The sequence below is a fragment of the Lissotriton helveticus genome, chromosome 2_1, assembly GCF_964261635.1.
Source record: "Lissotriton helveticus chromosome 2_1, aLisHel1.1, whole genome shotgun sequence".
In the NCBI taxonomy this organism is placed as follows: domain Eukaryota; kingdom Metazoa; phylum Chordata; class Amphibia; order Caudata; family Salamandridae; genus Lissotriton; species Lissotriton helveticus.
In genome coordinates, this window is record NC_136059.1 from 335,210,483 (window position 1) to 335,227,709 (window position 17,227).

At 45.9% G+C, this 17,227-nt stretch overlaps 1 protein-coding gene across 1 annotated transcript in view; it reads left to right on the top strand.

Moving 5' to 3' along the window:
* TTC23L (tetratricopeptide repeat domain 23 like) overlaps positions 1 to 14,108 on the top strand; it is a 96,904-nt gene extending 82,796 nt beyond the window's left edge. Inside the window, exons 10-11 of the mRNA XM_078674930.1 lie at positions 4,961 to 5,043; positions 12,828 to 14,108. Of these exons, the coding sequence (XP_078531056.1) occupies positions 4,961 to 5,043; positions 12,828 to 12,864 (120 nt within the window). The 3' untranslated portion in view covers positions 12,865 to 14,108. The remainder of the gene's footprint in view (positions 1 to 4,960; positions 5,044 to 12,827) is intronic.
* Positions 14,109 to 17,227: the final 3,119 nt, after the last annotated feature.

Sequence of the window (17,227 nt, forward strand, 5' to 3'; positions counted from 1 at the left end):
ACAGGCACGCAATTGACCTATGGAATCTACTAGACACCACCTCTCCAGACATCGCCTTCCTAACGGAAACATGGATGAACGCTTCCTCCGCCCCAGACATCACCATTGCCATCCCTGAAGACTATAAGATCACACGCAAGGACCGTACCGGCCACACAGGAGGAGGAATCGCTATCGTCCATAAAAAATCAATCCACATCTCAACCAGCTCTGACGTCAATCTCGCCAACTCTGAACACCTTCACTTCCAGATCCACATCGACCCCAAGACCACACTCAGAGGCACCCTCCTCTACAGACCACCAGGACCCCGCGCAAAATTCAGTGAAGACATCACGGACTTCATCACTCCACACGCGCTCCCCTCCAAAGATTACATCCTTCTGGGAGACCTCAACTTTCACCTTGAAAAGAACAACGACCGCAACACCACCACCCTCTTGGACAACCTCGGACTTAAACAACTGGTCACTTCCCCCACCCACATAGCAGGTCATACTCTCGACCCTATCTTCACCTCCAGCAATCACGTCTCCTTCAGCCACACCACAGATCTCCTCTGGACTGACCACAGCTGCGTTCACTTTACCTACAACAAGCCTAAACTCATCAACCACCCCCAACCAACGCTGCAAAGAAACTGGAACAAAATCACCATCGACCAGATCTCCTCATCACTCCTTCTAAACACCCCAGCCCACTCTTCTAACCCAGACCAAGCCGCCGCCAACTTCGCCCTATGGTTATCCAACAGCGCCGACATCCTAGCACCACTGAAAAAACGTCAAAGCAAATCTGGCAACAAGAAGGCCTCATGGTTCAACGATGATCTTAAAAAGTCCAAGAAACTCTGCCGCTCCCTTGAAAAGGCCTGGAAAAAAGACCCAACCACTAGCACCAAGGACGCCTTCAAAAACGCCACCCGCATACACCACCAACTAATCCGAAAGGCCAAGAAAACAGCATTCAAGGACCGACTAGACAACAACGCCCACAACAGCAAGGAACTTTTCAACATCGTCAAGGAATTCACCAATCCCTCGGCCAACTCCAACGACATCACCCCCTCCCAAGCCCTCTGCGACTCCCTGGCTTTATTCTTCCACAACAAAATTGCAGACATCCACAACAGCTTTAACAACCAACCCGAAGACCAACCCACCCAACCATATGCTGAACATTCACCCCCCTTGAACACCCTTAACGACTGGAACCCAATCTCCACGGAGGACACCATCCGCCTGATGAACTCCATCCACTCAGGATCCCCCACAGACCCATGTCCTCACCACATCTTCAACAAAGCAGACTCCATCATAGCACCACACCTCCGAGACGTCATCAACTGCTCCTTCAACTCCGCCACCTTCCCGGAAAGCTGGAAACACGCTGAACTCACCGCCCTTCTGAAAAAACCCACAGCGGACCCCACCGAACTCAAAAATGACCGCCCCATCTCGCTCCTTCCTTTCCCGGCCAAAGTCATCGAGAAAGCTGTCAACAACCAGCTCGCCGCTTTCCTCGAAGCCAACAAATCCCTCGACTCCTCACAGTCCGGCTTCCGAGCCAAACACAGCACTGAGACCGCCCTCATCGCAGCAACAGACGAAATTCGAACTCTACTGGACAATGGAGACACAGTCGCCCTCATCCTTCTCGACCTCTCTGCAGCCTTCGACACAGTCTGCCACAACACCCTTTTACAACGCCTCAAAAACATCGGAATCCAAGGAAAAGCACTAGAATGGATCACCTCCTTCCTCACCGGAAGAACCCAGAGAGTCCGCCTTCCACCATTCAAGTCCGAGGCCACTGAAGTCATCTGTGGCGTACCACAAGGATCCTCACTCAGTCCCACCCTATTCAACGTATACATGAGCCCCCTCGCGGCCATCGCCCGCCAACACAACCTCAAAATCATCTCCTACGCGGATGACACTCAACTGATCCTTTCACTCACCAATGACCCTAGCACCGCCAAAACTAACCTACACGAAGGAATGAAAGAAGTTGCCGAATGGATGAAACACAGCCGTCTGAAACTGAACTCAGATAAAACAGAAGTCCTCATATTAGGTACATCCCCCTCTGCATGGGACGACTCCTGGTGGCCGGAAGCCCTTGGAAAAGCACCCATCCCGACGGACCACGCACGGAACCTGGGCGTCATCCTGGACTCCTCACTCTCAATGACCAGACAAGTCAACGCCGTCTCATCATCCTGCTTCAACATCCTTCGCATGCTCAAAAAAACATTTCGCTGGATCCCCACCGAAACCAGAAAAACAGTCACCCACGCTCTGGTCACGAGCCGTCTGGACTACGGAAACACCCTCTACGCAGGTACTACCGCTAAACTCCAGAAAAAACTCCAACGAATCCAAAACGCCTCAGCCAGGATCATATTAGACATCCCGCGTAACGAACACATCTCTGGTCACCTGAAAAACCTCCACTGGCTACCCGTCAATAAGAGGATCACTTTCCGACTTCTGACCCACGCACACAAGGCACTCTACGAAATCGGACCAGAATGCCTCAACTCACGGCTGTCCTTCTACACCCCCCCCGCCAACTACGATCCTCCAACCAAGCCCTCGCCACTGTACCTCGCATCAACAAGACCACCATGGGAGGTAGATCCTTCTCATACCTGGCGGCTAAAACATGGAACTCACTTCCCACTTACCTTCGCCTTACCCAGAACCACCTAGCATTCAGAAAGCAACTTAAAACGTGGATATTTGACAAGTAATCCTCCTCCCCTCCCTAAGCGCCTTGAGACCCTCTGGGTATGTAGTGCGCTATATAAATGTTATGACTTATGACTTATGACTCTTCTTCTGTCACACCTCCTTCCATAGAAAACATCTGTTTCAATTTCTCTTCTTCTCCTTAGTTCACTGCCCTAATAGATAAAAAGTGGGAAATCATTGCTATATAATTTGTAATGTTTGGTGAATAGTCAGTCCTCTACCTATGCTCCTGCAGATGTGCCATCTATCTGCAAATGGAACTGAAATGGCTGTCCCACCCCTTCAAAAAACTGTAATGGCTCCTTGTGAATGAGGCGAAAGAGCAGAATGCCGTCACTCGCAGCAAAATTAGCCAATGGCTGAAGTGGGCTAAGCCACTGCCTCCCTCCTCCCTAAGCCGCCTCCCCCCTTATGCTGTAGTGAGCAGAAGACCAACGGATGAAGAGGACTGGCTTAAAGCCATTACATTCAAGTATATTGTAGGTGATTTTAATTAAATTAAACGGTCTTGACCTAAAAGTGGAAGGCTTCTTTAGGCGTCAGGTAGCAACTTATCATCTTTCAATGAGGGAAAAGTGAATACAGGTTCCTGAATCCTCAGTTCTCTTCTTAAAGACTCTCAAGATCTATAACTTCTTATGCGTACTGTTGCTTAGTGCACATGTGAATAAGGTCATATATCTAAGTTGCTGCTGTATGTACAGATTCTATGGGAAGTGGTAACATTCCATGAGAGATCCTCGTGCACCAAGAGATCATGATGCTGCATAGGTAGATGGTACACAAAGCTATTGTATCAGCTAGAAGTTCAGTCACAAGTTGGCAACTTTAAGCATTATTCAAGGAAACAATTATTCTAACAACATAAACATCATCGTATACCATGTCTTAAAACGCTCCAAGGCACACAAAGAACCTGAACATTACTCAAACCCTATGGGTGGAATGGATCACAGTGCAGGCACTTACCATATAATCCCCCAGAACATAGAGTAAGTACGACTCTGAGATTCCCAGTGGAAAGTTCTTGATAGAAATGCATTTCCTGCTGTATTGCTCAGTGTTAAGCCTGACTTTGGAAAACAAATTCTCATGAGAGTAAAATTACAACTCATTAATGTTCAGAAAGGCAGAACAGTCCACTACCATGAATCTATTAAAGCACCTGTATGCCCCACATTGGCATCACCAGCATCAGATTTGTTCACTGACATCCTGCATTGTGGGTATCCTCTGGAAAAATATGGCTATTAGAAACACATAATTGATCCCTACCTTCCAGTACAGCAGAGGTGATTCAGTATTGTCACCTCTGGTTGTGGCCCCAGGCGAATAATGTTGGAAAATGCCTATTCAGTTTTCAAGCAAAGAAACTAGTAAAATTACCCACTGAAGCAAAACTCGCCCCCAGGATGCATTCATTAGTGATGATATGTCTACATCCACGTATAATTTAGGATTAAATTCTGCATCATGATTTACCCAGCCATGACTGATGAAAATGTCCTTTCGTAATTGAATTTATCAATATGGAAAGCCTGGCACTGTTGTTTTTTCCAGTATTTGTAAATGCAATAGCATGAATGCTGGCATTGTAGGCGTCAAGGTGACATTTAAAATTGCACTTAACAGATACTTACGTGTACATTAATTGATATTCATGGTCAATGTGAAGGCAGCTCTTTATCCTGGAAATGCATGCAGAAAAACTATTTAAAGATGGAAGTTAGTACGTCTTCATAGAAATAAAGAAACAAGATCATGCCCTTATTTGATACAGGTGTAGGTGGAAGGATTCCTCCATAGAGGAAAAATAAATTATGCAAATGTTTCCGTTATTTATTTATACAAAATCTTCAACCTGGTGGAAATCCCACATTGAGTCTGTTTTCAACTCACATAGATTTCAAAGCGTTCTTGTGAGTCTCATAAACGTCAGATTCATCTTCGCAGTAAGGCTACCTCATTGTGGGATTATCTATCTGTAGCAAACATACCCTTGCTTACTGCCAAATGTACAAGTAAAAGCAAGAATGTTTGTTAAAAAGAAGCAAAAACATGAAGTCTTCATAAATAAGCTGTTGTGTTAATTAATTGCAGGACCGATCAACTAGGTGCCCCTATCAGACTTACATATTTAACATTTTTCTGCACCGAGCTACATAACCAGATTAATTTTCCTCTTTTGTTTGCTACCACTCTAGTGTTTGGAAATCCAGACTGCAGTATACGGCTCTCAGCACAAGAAGCCCAAGCAGACACAAGAGCTGTTGAACATGTTACAGAAGTAAGTTATGTTTGAAGTATGTCTTCATGGTGCTGCCATATTGCTTTTTCAGAGCCTCAGTTATGGAAATCACCACAATCTGCTGCAATTCGAATGTAACTTCCACTAGTTAAAACAAAAACCTCTCTTAACTGATACCCTTCTGCACCATACAATTGCATTGATGATACATCCAGCCCCTTGTATTTTCCTCCACTACTAACTCATCCCACCACATCCCTCAATCACTGCACCCTTCAACTCCGGACCCAGCCATCCATCCTCCCTAGATCTTTTTTTGCTGACCTCAAACAACCAGTGAAGGAAGAACCTGTTATTTAATGGAGAGGCATTGAGTGGATGTATGGGTCTGTGAGTGGGTGCATGAGTCTGTGAGAGAGTGCATGAGTGTCTGAATGGGTTTGTGAATGGCTGTATGGGTCTGTGAGTGGGTGCATGAGGGTCTGAGTGGGTGTGTGAGCAGCTGAGTGTGAGAGGCAGTGTATAAAGCCCCCATTAGGATGGCGGACGGACTTTGCCCGCCCACCATCCTCGTGCAAAACGGGACCGGCTGCCATAGGAGCGGCGGTCCGCGCCTTGAGCATAAGGATGCGCCCACCACACTGGCGGGCGCATCCCGTATTTTTAACATTGCGGCGGGCGGTGCAGAAAGTGCCACCCGCCGCAATGGTAAAAATGCACGTTGTGCATTTCAAAGCACAACATGACAGGCACCGCGTGGTGCCTGCCATGTTGCACTTTGAAATGCGGGGGTACCATAGGTACCCCCATGTGCACCACCCACTCCCCCGGACTCCCAGGGGGCCTGCAACGGGCCCCTGCAGGGAGTCTCCGCATGCCTTGCCGCCACGGAAAAGCATGTCAGGAAGCCCCTCATAATATGGCTGGCGGTGTCTCAGAGACACCGCCACCATATTAAACATTTTCCGCCCCGGCCGCAAGGCGACCGGAGCGGAAAAGCGGCGGATGATGTTTACATCCGCCGCGGTCCCCCCGCTATAGTAATATGGCGGGGTGGAAATGGGTGGCGGGCGGGCATTAATGTCGGGCGGATCATCACCGCCACCATGGCGGTGGCGATCCGCCCGACATCGTAATGGGCCCCTAAGTGTCTGTATGAGTGACTCGGCTTCAAAAGATCTGCACCTGCCCTTGTATCCAACAAGAGTCCACTATTTTGCACAAAATATCTACACAAGTGAAGTCCTTTCTACCAGGTAATTACTAAGTGCTACCTCCTTGGGTAAATGTCCAGTACGTATTCTACACTACAGCTCCATAATGGAGCAGGAGTAAATGTCACCAGTGACCTTATGTGCGTTTTGGCAATGTGTTTGTATCCAGAAATATGTGATAATATGAATAAATCCTCCTATAGAGAAGACAACACGAGTGCAAAGAGGTAAATCTCCACAAAACAAGGGGCCTTCCTCTTAACTGTATGAGGCAAGTGTTTTTTTACTTGGTGAAGATGTCCTCATACTCCTCGGCATCAAGAACTCCTCACCAAGATCAGCAGGAAACGCACTGTGGGAGTTGTTAAGCTGCCCGTCATTCTCGCAAAAGGCAGGAAGACCTTTGGATACTACTAAGGAGGGCAGGGCCAAACTGGGAAGCATCCAAGTGAATTCCACATTAGCATACTCATAGAACCATGGACTTTGCTGTCACCAGTAGAGGACAAGAAATAACCCACTCATCACAGTCACTCGCTATGCTTATATGTGTAAGTACTTATAGCTAAGGTTTAATTTTTATACAATGAGCATCAGGGCCAAAATGGCCCAGGGAACCCCATCCCTGTGGGCCGGCCACCACTTAATAGGGCAGCAGGGCTGCACTGCCCCACTCCCTGGGCCAATTTCGGATCCTATCCCCCAGGGCTCAACCTTAATTGAATGGGGTAGGTGGGAAGGTAGGATTTCAGCCACTGGGACCCAATTCCCCAGGGCCCAACCTTCAATGACTGTGTGCCCTGAAGCTCAACGAGGGCCCCCAGCGGAGGGATCCTGAATGCCTCTGCTGACTCCCCGCCCCCTGTGGGAGCCGGCATTGCTTTTAAACACAGAGAGCTGCTAAACATGCATCTCCCTGTGTGTGAGGCAATCCTTTAATCTGTTTTCCTGTCCGCTTGACAGCGGGCAGGTAAACAGAAGAACGCTCTGCTCTCAGCAAGTGGGAGTGGTTTCCCAGCTCTCGCATGCTGGGAGCGGGGTTCATGTTTACTCTGAATTGACAGGAGCTGTCATAGTTCTTACCAAGTTAAAGCAAACAGCTATGTTCCGGGGCTGGGCACCGTGGTACATAGCAAGAGCTGGCCCACTGTCTTGATTACTGCAGTAGAACATGTAGGGCCACTCCAACTCAATTTCTAAATTACAAAGAGACTAAAAACATGCTGTTCGCTTCTTTTTAGGCCTGAAACTACAAGACCATATAACATCTTCTCTGAGATCCCTCCAGTGACTCCCAGTAATTAAAAGAGCAAAAATAAAATCCCCATAATAACTTCTAAAGCGCACAATTGCCAAGGCGTCTTGGTGCTGATGGAGGCACGAAAGTCAGGAAGAGCTAGATCACTGTTTGTGAGGGAAGAGCCAGGTTTTAATCTGGCTCCTAAACTGAGACCTGGATGATATGTGCCTAATATTTAGTGGAAGTTCGTTCCAGAGCTTAGATGCCAGAAAAGAGAAACATCTGCCCTCCTGACTCTGGGCACGCAAAGCAGAGCTTTATTATCAGATCTCAACATCCAGCGCGGCATGCCATTGAAATAATTTGCGGATGTCGTTAGTTGCCCCTCCTTACAGGGCTTTATGAGCAAGGCATAGTGCCTTGAACTCAATATGCTGCTCAACTGGGAGCCAAAGCCGATTTCTAATGGCATCCGAGATGTGACTATATTTTGGAATATTAGGCAGGGTACGTGCCGCCGCATTCTGCAAGGATTGGAGTTGGACATGTGACGTTTGTTGACACCTAGATACTGAGTGTTGCAGTAGTCTAGGCGAGAAAGAATGAGGGCTACCACCACTGTTTTCCTCAACTGCATAGATAGGAAGGGTAGGATTTTTCGAAGTATTTTTAAGAGGCAGTAGCAGGCAGACGTCAGTTGGTTGATTTGCCCTGAGAAATTGAGCTGGGCATCAAACAAAATCCCAAGGTTCCTGACTATGGTGGCTGGAACAGGACAGGCTCCTGCCTCTGCAGACCACCATGACAGGGTTCAAATAGGAGGCCTATCTCCAAATTCCATGACCCCGGTCTTGTTAGCCTTCAGTTCTAAGTAGTTTTTGTGCATCCAGTTCATAATGTGGTCAAGACAGCTATGGAATCTGTCTGCGATTGGATCTGCCATTGATGAGATGGAAAATTTGATTTGAGTATCATCTGCATACGATACAAGTGAAAATCCATGGTCCCTGATCAGTTTGGCTAGTGGGGAGACATAAATGTTAAACAACGTTGGGAAGAGTGCGGACCCTTGTGGAACTCCCACGGAAGGTAAAAATTGCCAGATTCCAAGTTGTCCTAGCACACCCTTTGTTCTACGGCAGAGAGGAAAGAGGTGAGAAGGAGGTTGCTGAAAACCCACCTCTCTAAGTAGATGTATAGGAAGAACACTCCATTGTGCATGCATCCTAGTCCCCTTCTTTCAAAGAGACCTTGCCAGTTAGACGTCTAAACCTAGCTACTGCTCATGTTCTTAGGTCCCCTTTGTCTCTGAGACTTTGACACTTTGAGGGGCCCAGGCTCCACACCCACCTGAACTGGTCCTCCGACCAGTCCAGGTGCAATCAGTGTAAACTTGGTCTTTTGTTCTGCTCTTGTTTGCCTTTTTGCTTTCGTTTCCCTCGCTCTCCTTTTTGCCTTCTGTTTGCCTTTTGCTGTCGATTTTCAGTTAGTTTGCTCTCGTATTTCTCTCATTCTTGCTCTGCCTTTGGTTGCCTTTTGCTCCTGTATTTCTCTCACTTTGCCTCTGGTTTGCCTTTTGCGCTCGTATGGCTCACTTTTCCTTTGGTTTTACATTTGCTGCCTTCTGCTTCTCTCACTCGATCTGCCTCAATTGCCTGTCTTTTCACCTGGCCGCCCCCAGCACGCTTCCTACTTTTCCCCCTTCCACCTCCCTCCACTCGTTACCTGCTCTCTTATGTGCTTCTCTGGCCTCTTCTTCCTACCTCTCCTAACCCCATCCACCTCACCCACACACCCCTCCCACCTCCCAAGACCTACTTAGTGGCGGCCTCAGCACAGACACGCAGCGGGTGTGCCACTGGCAAGCCCATCTGAGCCCGTCTGTATCTGGGCCACGCCCAGCACCAGAAACCCTGGTTCTACTCCACTCCACACCTACTCTGCCACTGATCTCCGAGCATTAAACATAGGACACACTAACAAACTTTGCTGACCTGCCTCCTTCCGCTCCACAGTAGGCCCTTTCTCCTCCAACACCTCCCCACACATCTTGAGCAAAACCATCTTCTTGGCTCCTCCCAGTTGAATTCCGCAGCAGCCACAGCACCAAGACTGCTCTCATCACACCTGCAGAGGATGACCCACATTCGGAACACTGTCATGCAATGTAGGGCATCCTCCTAAGAGGCTGTGCTGTGCTGTGTTGTGTTGTGTTGTGTTATGTGACAGGGAGAGAGCAAAGAGAGCACCATGTTCACAAAGAAATGGCACTCTCCTCCCCTCTCCCTAGTGCCGGCGCTGATATCAGCTGCTGGGCGCTAGGATGCGTGCCTGAGTGTAGCATAGGTTTCCCTTCCTGTACAAAATACTATGCTTACACATGTACAGAAGAATTTCCTACTTTGCATGTGCACTGCACAGTGCAGCACGTATGCAAATTCAGAAAGGCACAGAGAAATGTAAACATTTCTTCGTTTAACACCTGTTTTTCAGTTGCGCTACTTTTTAGCGCTAAACCCTTTCCGCTAATGGTCGTGAATTGGGTTTAACCTCAAAAAGCATTGGTGGCTGCATGGAAACACCCATGTAACACCGTCTTAATGGAAAGTAATGCAAAGCAGCATTTTGTGCTCCTTTGTGTTTCTTTTCCATACAAACCATAGCAAATATTTCTTTGAGTTGGTTTGTGAATCCCAAAATGGGTAAAAAAGTAACACCTACCCACGCTAAACTTTTCAGAATCTGGGCCGACTTCCGAGCCCTCCTGAACCTATCAGCAGCGTTCGACACAGTATCCCACCATACTCCGATCACCAGGCTACAAAACATCGGGAACGCCCTCAGATGGATTGCGTAATTTCTCACTGGAAGAACCCAAAATGTCAGCCTACCTCCATTCACCTATAAACCCAAGGAAATCATCGGTGGGATCCCTCCGGGATTGTCCCTCAGCCCCAACCTCTTTAAAATCTACATAACACACTTGGCCAACATCATCAGATTCGATAGGCTTAACATAACACTCAATTTATTCTCTCCTTCGCTAAGGACTCACCACCACCAGAGCGAGATTCTACAGGTGCATGACGTGCGCAGCCAACAGGATGAGAGAGAACTGCCTTAATCCTGGTTTCTTCACTGTGCGCATGCTCCAAAAGATCTTCAAGTGGCTTCTCACAAACACTTGATGCACCATCACACAAGCCCTTATCATGAGCAGACTGGACTACAGCCATACTACTGGATCTCTAAACACCTTCAGAGGCTACAGGCCCTCCAGAATGCTGCTGCCAGACATATCCATTACCTCCCCGGATGAACCCACAACGCCCCTTACCTCGAGGAACTCCAGTGGCTCCCAGTACAGAAGAGATGCCAACTCAAGCTACTGACCAATGCTTACAAAGTCCTTCACAGCATAGGACCACCCTACATCAACAACGGCCTGAACTTCCACCAACCTGCCAGACAACTATGCTCCACCTCCCTAGCTCTTGCCCACACTCACCACATCAACAGAGGCTCGAGCGGAGAACGCTCCTTCCCCTACCTCGCAGCGAAAGTCTGGAACAAACTCCATCTGCACATCCGTACCTCCTAATCTCTACCGGAATTCCGACAATCCCTCAAGGCCTGGCTATTCAACTGATCCCATTGCATCCTGCAAGATCCTGGATACCCTCTCAGGTGAGTAGCAGCGCTGTACAAATTGAGGTAATAATTGATTCATTTATCTCTAAGGCTGTACTGTCCACGGCTCAGTCACCTTGTTACACCATACAATAATGCAAAAGCTAAGAAATAACAATCGCTCCCTCCTGGCCATTCCCAGAATTAAAAGAGCAAGAGGCGGAGGCCGAACATATTGTTATCTAGTATCTAAGCTTTGAAACTCTCTGCCTAGTCACCTCAGAGCCAACAGCAATGTTAGGTTTCAGATCGCAACTGAAGACACACCTCTTCCCCTACAGTAATGCATTTCATAATCATGATTCCTGTTAGCGCTCAGAAGCCTTTCTCTGGGTAGCTATGAGCTTTACAAGACTCAGTAACATAACATCTCTTTATCAGTGTGCATGGACATGTACCCAGTATTAGCATACTATCCAACACTGTTGACTGACTGATTGTAATCAATCTAACTCCAAGATTTGGCCTTTTGGCTAGAGCTCCGTACCTTGGAACTTACAGACCAATGTTCCAGTCCAAACCTCGGCGCTTTGCTCTACATCATGTGATTCTGGGCAAATCACTTTATCTCCCTGTGCCTAAAAATTTGAAATATATTTGTGTAATCCCAGCTTGATGCACACGATCTATTAGATCATCTCCCAACCTCACATGTAATGTACAGCACTCAGTTGTTTCTTAGCTACGCTGGTGCTATAGAAATACTAATACAGAAATACATTTCCCCACGTCCATGTATCTGATCCCAAAAGTATTCTGAGTCTACAATAATGTGGTTCGAAGGACTTTACTACAACTGCAAATAAATAAATAAAGTCTAGTTCTTTGGGTGGAGAGAGAAAGGTTTTTGTTCTTCCATGTCTTGATTTCACGTGTGCATGATGCAGTATTTTAGTCTGTTTAATTTACAATTCGTTTCATCAGTCATTTTGCAAAACCACACACATTACTAACAGACGTTAAAAATTGTGAATGATCAAATTCCATCTTTAAATCAGTTTTACAGAGTTTCCGGATCAGAAAACTGATCATTGGTTGTATAGAACGATCCAATGATTGAAATAGAAGTTGCCACCTCAAGGAGGTGTATAGCCTTGCCTACTCAGTCACCATGACTGTGCCTTCAGTACTACCATCCATCATATTTCATGATTCAGTATTCGGACTACGCTTTGGGATTTCTTACTTTACCCCCTTTTATGTCTTCATATATTCTTCTACTAGGCAGAGATGGCTTAGGTATAGTTTACCTACACATAGCTGTGGTACATCCGGAAATCCGACTATGTCTGAGATGACCTTGGTGAGAGTGACCTGACCTGCATTCCCTCACATGACAATTATATTCACTTTAGAAGGAATTTTTGGAAAAGAATAAGCGAGGGAATACTGATCTGAAGCCGACTTTCATTCCCAATAGGTCATGTCAAGCAACTCATTGCAGTCGATGTTGTATTAGTAACACGAGATTCCCACTGAACACTAACACACACTGGCAGGCTTGACTTGGCCTTCATATTGGATCTCATCTCAGGCACGTGAGACCTCTGTACCTCACGCGAGACCGAGCATTCTGCCTGCATTTCATATATTTTTTGTCGAGAGTTGATCGTAACTGAAGTAAAGCCACGTGTGTACTGTAAAGATTCAAGCCAGAGGTTGTGATTTCTTTCTTGTAGGTCTGCAGGCACCGGCGAAGGCAACAAAACCAGATAGAAGAGGCATCAAGAGCATCATCATACGGGACCATGAACAGAGACCAGGGCGCAAAATAACCAATGATTTGTGCTGGTGCTAGGGCAATGCCCATTGGCAGCAGTAATGTACTTTCCAATTCAAAATGTTTGGCGTTGGAAAGGAGCCAAAACCACTTTGCACTGCTTTGTGTCAAGGGTCAGTACTTTGAGCATATCGACGCAAGCATCCATAAATGTTGACACAAATCCCAATCTACCTACTCCTACTAACCTGAATGGCCTTTGCATCAAAAATTAACACCTTCTGCAATCATGCTGAAACAGGGGAAATGCAATCATTTACCTCATTAACCGACGCATTGTATGACTGCAGCAGTGCGTGGCACACGTTCAACGCGCCCGACCCTTCTGTGAATGTCTCTGCATAGGAATCCATATTGGAGGAGTATGCCTCCAGTACCAGTCCTACCCTGGACGGTGCACCTTCGCTGATGGGCCCTGGTACAAGTCTGCGCACTGTGCAAGCTAGCCTGTTTGGATGACGTCAGAGGAGGCTACTCCTTATAGATCGGGCTCTCTTCAGCATCTTCCACTTGGCGCAATGCAGCGCAGGAAATTTGGGTGCTGTGCTCCCTGAACAATTTATAAATTTGGGCTCAGAATTCAACTGGCACCTACAACAACGAGAAGAACCCACATTTACACCAGCACCAATTTTATTTATTACAGGGACTGTATTTATATTAATGATGGGTTTTGAACTTTTAAAAACGAGCCAATGATTGTTGAATATAAATGATGGTATCGCATTTACAATGCAGAACTTGCAGATGTAAAATTATTTTCTTTCAGATTTATCTTTTTATTTTGAGTATGAAGTGCGATATATACCAGAATGGAAAACAGACGGTAAGGTTTCAATAGTCATTGCATTATTTATTATAATGGAATGAAGTAGGCAGCATTCAATTCTGGTATTTTCAATTCTGGTATTTGTGAAGCTCTGTAAACAAATCTTTTAGGAGTATGCACCATTGTTCTTAAAGAAAGCTGGAGGATATTTTCAATGTACCATTCTTGTTTATCCGGGAATGAGGGTAAAGGGTTGAAACCTCAGTTAAGCAGATTTACTTAAACTAAAACACAAATGCCATTGCTGGCCCAGAGATTACAAATTTCCGAGAAACTGCATTAAAACTTTTTACACATACGTCAGTTACAATGTACTGTATAGTAACAACGTCTCTGGTGAGACCAAACCACAGGGGGACATAGCAAGACTAAACCTTTACAGGGGGGAGCTTCGTGGGTGTGGAGGGGGGGGGGCGAAGAACCATCCAATAATGTAAGGAGAAGGGTTCCTCACTCTTCTGTTGTAGGACCAGAAGTAAGTATATTTTATCTGGACGCACGTGAGGCTATTTATCTTGTCATGCAGATGTGAAGTCACAGAACTCAGAAGGAAGTAAGGCTAACATCGTGGGAATTGGGAATGAACTGGTCAAGCTCATACCTGCAATAAAGAAAGTGAAAAAGCCGCTTTTCAAAGTTAGCATGTGCACTCACCCCAAAACCCAACCATAACGCAGCATAACTAAAAAAAAAGGCATTATACACAAAGCGTACATTCACAGTGGAAGAGTCTCATGGTGTTAATATGAAATGTATATTTTCTACCCAAGTCAATGTTTCTCATTTTATTGCCTTCAGACCGATGAAAGCCTGAGTGCACTTGCTGAGATTTGAACCTGTGACTCGGAGGAAAAACCATACAAAAGGTGCATTGGTCCACGAAGCAACTTGGCTTGTCTGGCTATAGACAAAAGGCTTTTCCAATGTCTACACTGACACTTGGCACCATGTTAAAGGTGCATGTTCATTGGGGCTCAAGTCGGAGTCGGTGGGAATGATCTACAATCTGCATGACTCCTGTTTGTAGGCAAACATGTCATTCCATTGTTGGCTCCTTGCTGCTAACAGGGCTAAACGGGACAGCCCTGGCAATTTTCTCGGAGCAGGACCTTGCCTGGCCGCAAGAGGATGGAAACATTTGCTTGCTTCTTTTATCCCTAGGGGCTCATATTGCAGCACTTGTGCAAAACCGGAGCTCACCATTCCAGCCTCCCAGGGAAACACCCGATGTCCATTATGGTCGGGCAGCCATCTCTTCACCAACAGAGCTTAGAGGTCCCCTTGAGTGCAGACACAATCAAAGATACATTGACATGGTTCACATCAAAGGGTAGTCTTTACTCATCAAAAGGGAAGGTCTTTGCTATCTTGGAGGCCTAAATTGCTTCTTCACCAAATATAAATTTACACTAAAGGTCAACCATGAACTGATTAACGTAACTTTGTGACCTCCATAATGCCTTCTTTTAGGGTGCTCTGAAGGTGACTGGCTTGCTTTTCAACAGGGCAGGCATGAAAGAGGACTTGCGAATGTGGCCATACTTCATTTCCGCCTTTAACGGCTCAGGACTGTTGCAGGTACATTGGCCACCAAACCAGCAAGCACACTGTTTCACTGGGGCATCCAATGGGAAGGGATTCAGAGCCCCTCTTGTTGTGCTTAGTGGTACCTCATATTGATGCAAGCTCCAGAGAATTGAACATCTGGATCCTGAAGGTTTCCCCAATCAAGTGCTTCTTTAACTCGACCAGCAGTTTAACCTGAAAGTGGTGATTTGGCAAGAAAATATGGCATCTCGGTTATGTACCGGTAATCTTCATTACTCAGTCACAGCCTTCCTCATTACACTCCTTGAACTTCAGTCTCCTCTACGTACAGAATTGACCCATATACATGTTTATTTGTTTGCCCCTACCAATATGGTAATACTCAGAATATCCTTTAGTGTGACCTATAAAGGCAGGGCTAACCATACACACATCCAGCTATCCAAACAAACTAAAACAAATTGAAGTTTACACTTAATAATATCCACAGTGTGTGTATATGTATATATTACTTTAAAAGTATGGAGGGAAATTAGGACTCGAAGGAGGAAGACTTACTCGGATTATTTAAGATTACTGGTAAATTATATGATCATTACCATCCTCATCCGTCTTTCTCATTCTAGTACTCATTGTAGGAGCGTATATCAAAACAAGTAAACACAGCAGTTACAAAAAACATAGCACCAATATAGATTGCAATACAAAGTGTCGGTTTATTTACAAACACTACAGTGTCGCTCTACCACTATGGTACTGCAGCTAGAACAGGAGTATGAAAAGATGAAGAAATGACCTCTCATATGTGATTTATAATGAGAAATACATGTACAAGACGAGGCCAGGACCCCGCAGCACATGTCTTTCAGAAAAGCACCCTTAAAAGCTGCCCATGAAGAGGAAATACCTCTGGCCGAGTGACGCTGAATTGTAGATGGTAAAGGCCGAGCAGCTTCTGATAAACTGAACTAATCATCCTTGTCCATCTACTTAAAGTGGAAGCACAAGGCTGGTGACCTTTGTTTGCTATTTTAAATGTAACAAACGAGGACTCCATCTGCCGAAAGAAAGGTTGTTGAGCACAGAACTCCCTGATCAGTCCCTAGAAGGGAAAACAAGGGGCCTGGAGTACTATTTTTCCATCTGCAAAAGTGGTTGCAAACTGTACTCTGAATGTTTTTTGAATGGAATAGTATTTTTTACACTCACTCATGTACTACTGGGTTGATTCACAAGATACCGAATGGCAGGAACTCACAGAATAACCTGCCTGATTAGTCCATTTGTAAGGTCACTATTCGCAACCTCAATTGGCAGTAATCTCAAGGATGGCGGCCTGCCAAGAGAACAGACCAACGATCTTATGATGATGATCGCAATCCAAAAGGAAAACTTTTGGAATAAAAAAAGTAGCTCAGATTTCTTGAAGGAACCAAAGCTTTCCAATTTGCAAAACTTCAGGGGGCGCAGGCCATGGTCCCAAGGGCCACTGCCTTATCCTTCGGAGGTTCCCAACATAATTCCCTAAGGGAAAGGGGCAACAAAGACTTCTTCCCTTTTGCAAATCAATTAGCACCACAATTCTGAGCCAGAACTAATCCCTGGATTACAATAGTAATTGCTGTCCTAAACCTTTGAAAAATTCCTTTCTGAATCAGAAATAGAAGGTGGACGCCCCTCCTATTTGCAGTTTGGTAAGAATTGTAACCAGGCTTTTGTACATAAATCAAAGCCCTTCTTGGTTGCAAAGTTTGTGATTTGCAATTGCAAAAAGAGCTTTGTACTTGAGGGCATAAGTCCTGTGTGAAGACAAGACCACCTTCAACACAAAAGACGGGTAAGGTCTTAACACCACCTTATCAAACAAACTAATAAAATGTTAATGAGAAAGGAGTCCCTATTTCTCCCAATCAATGTCCGAA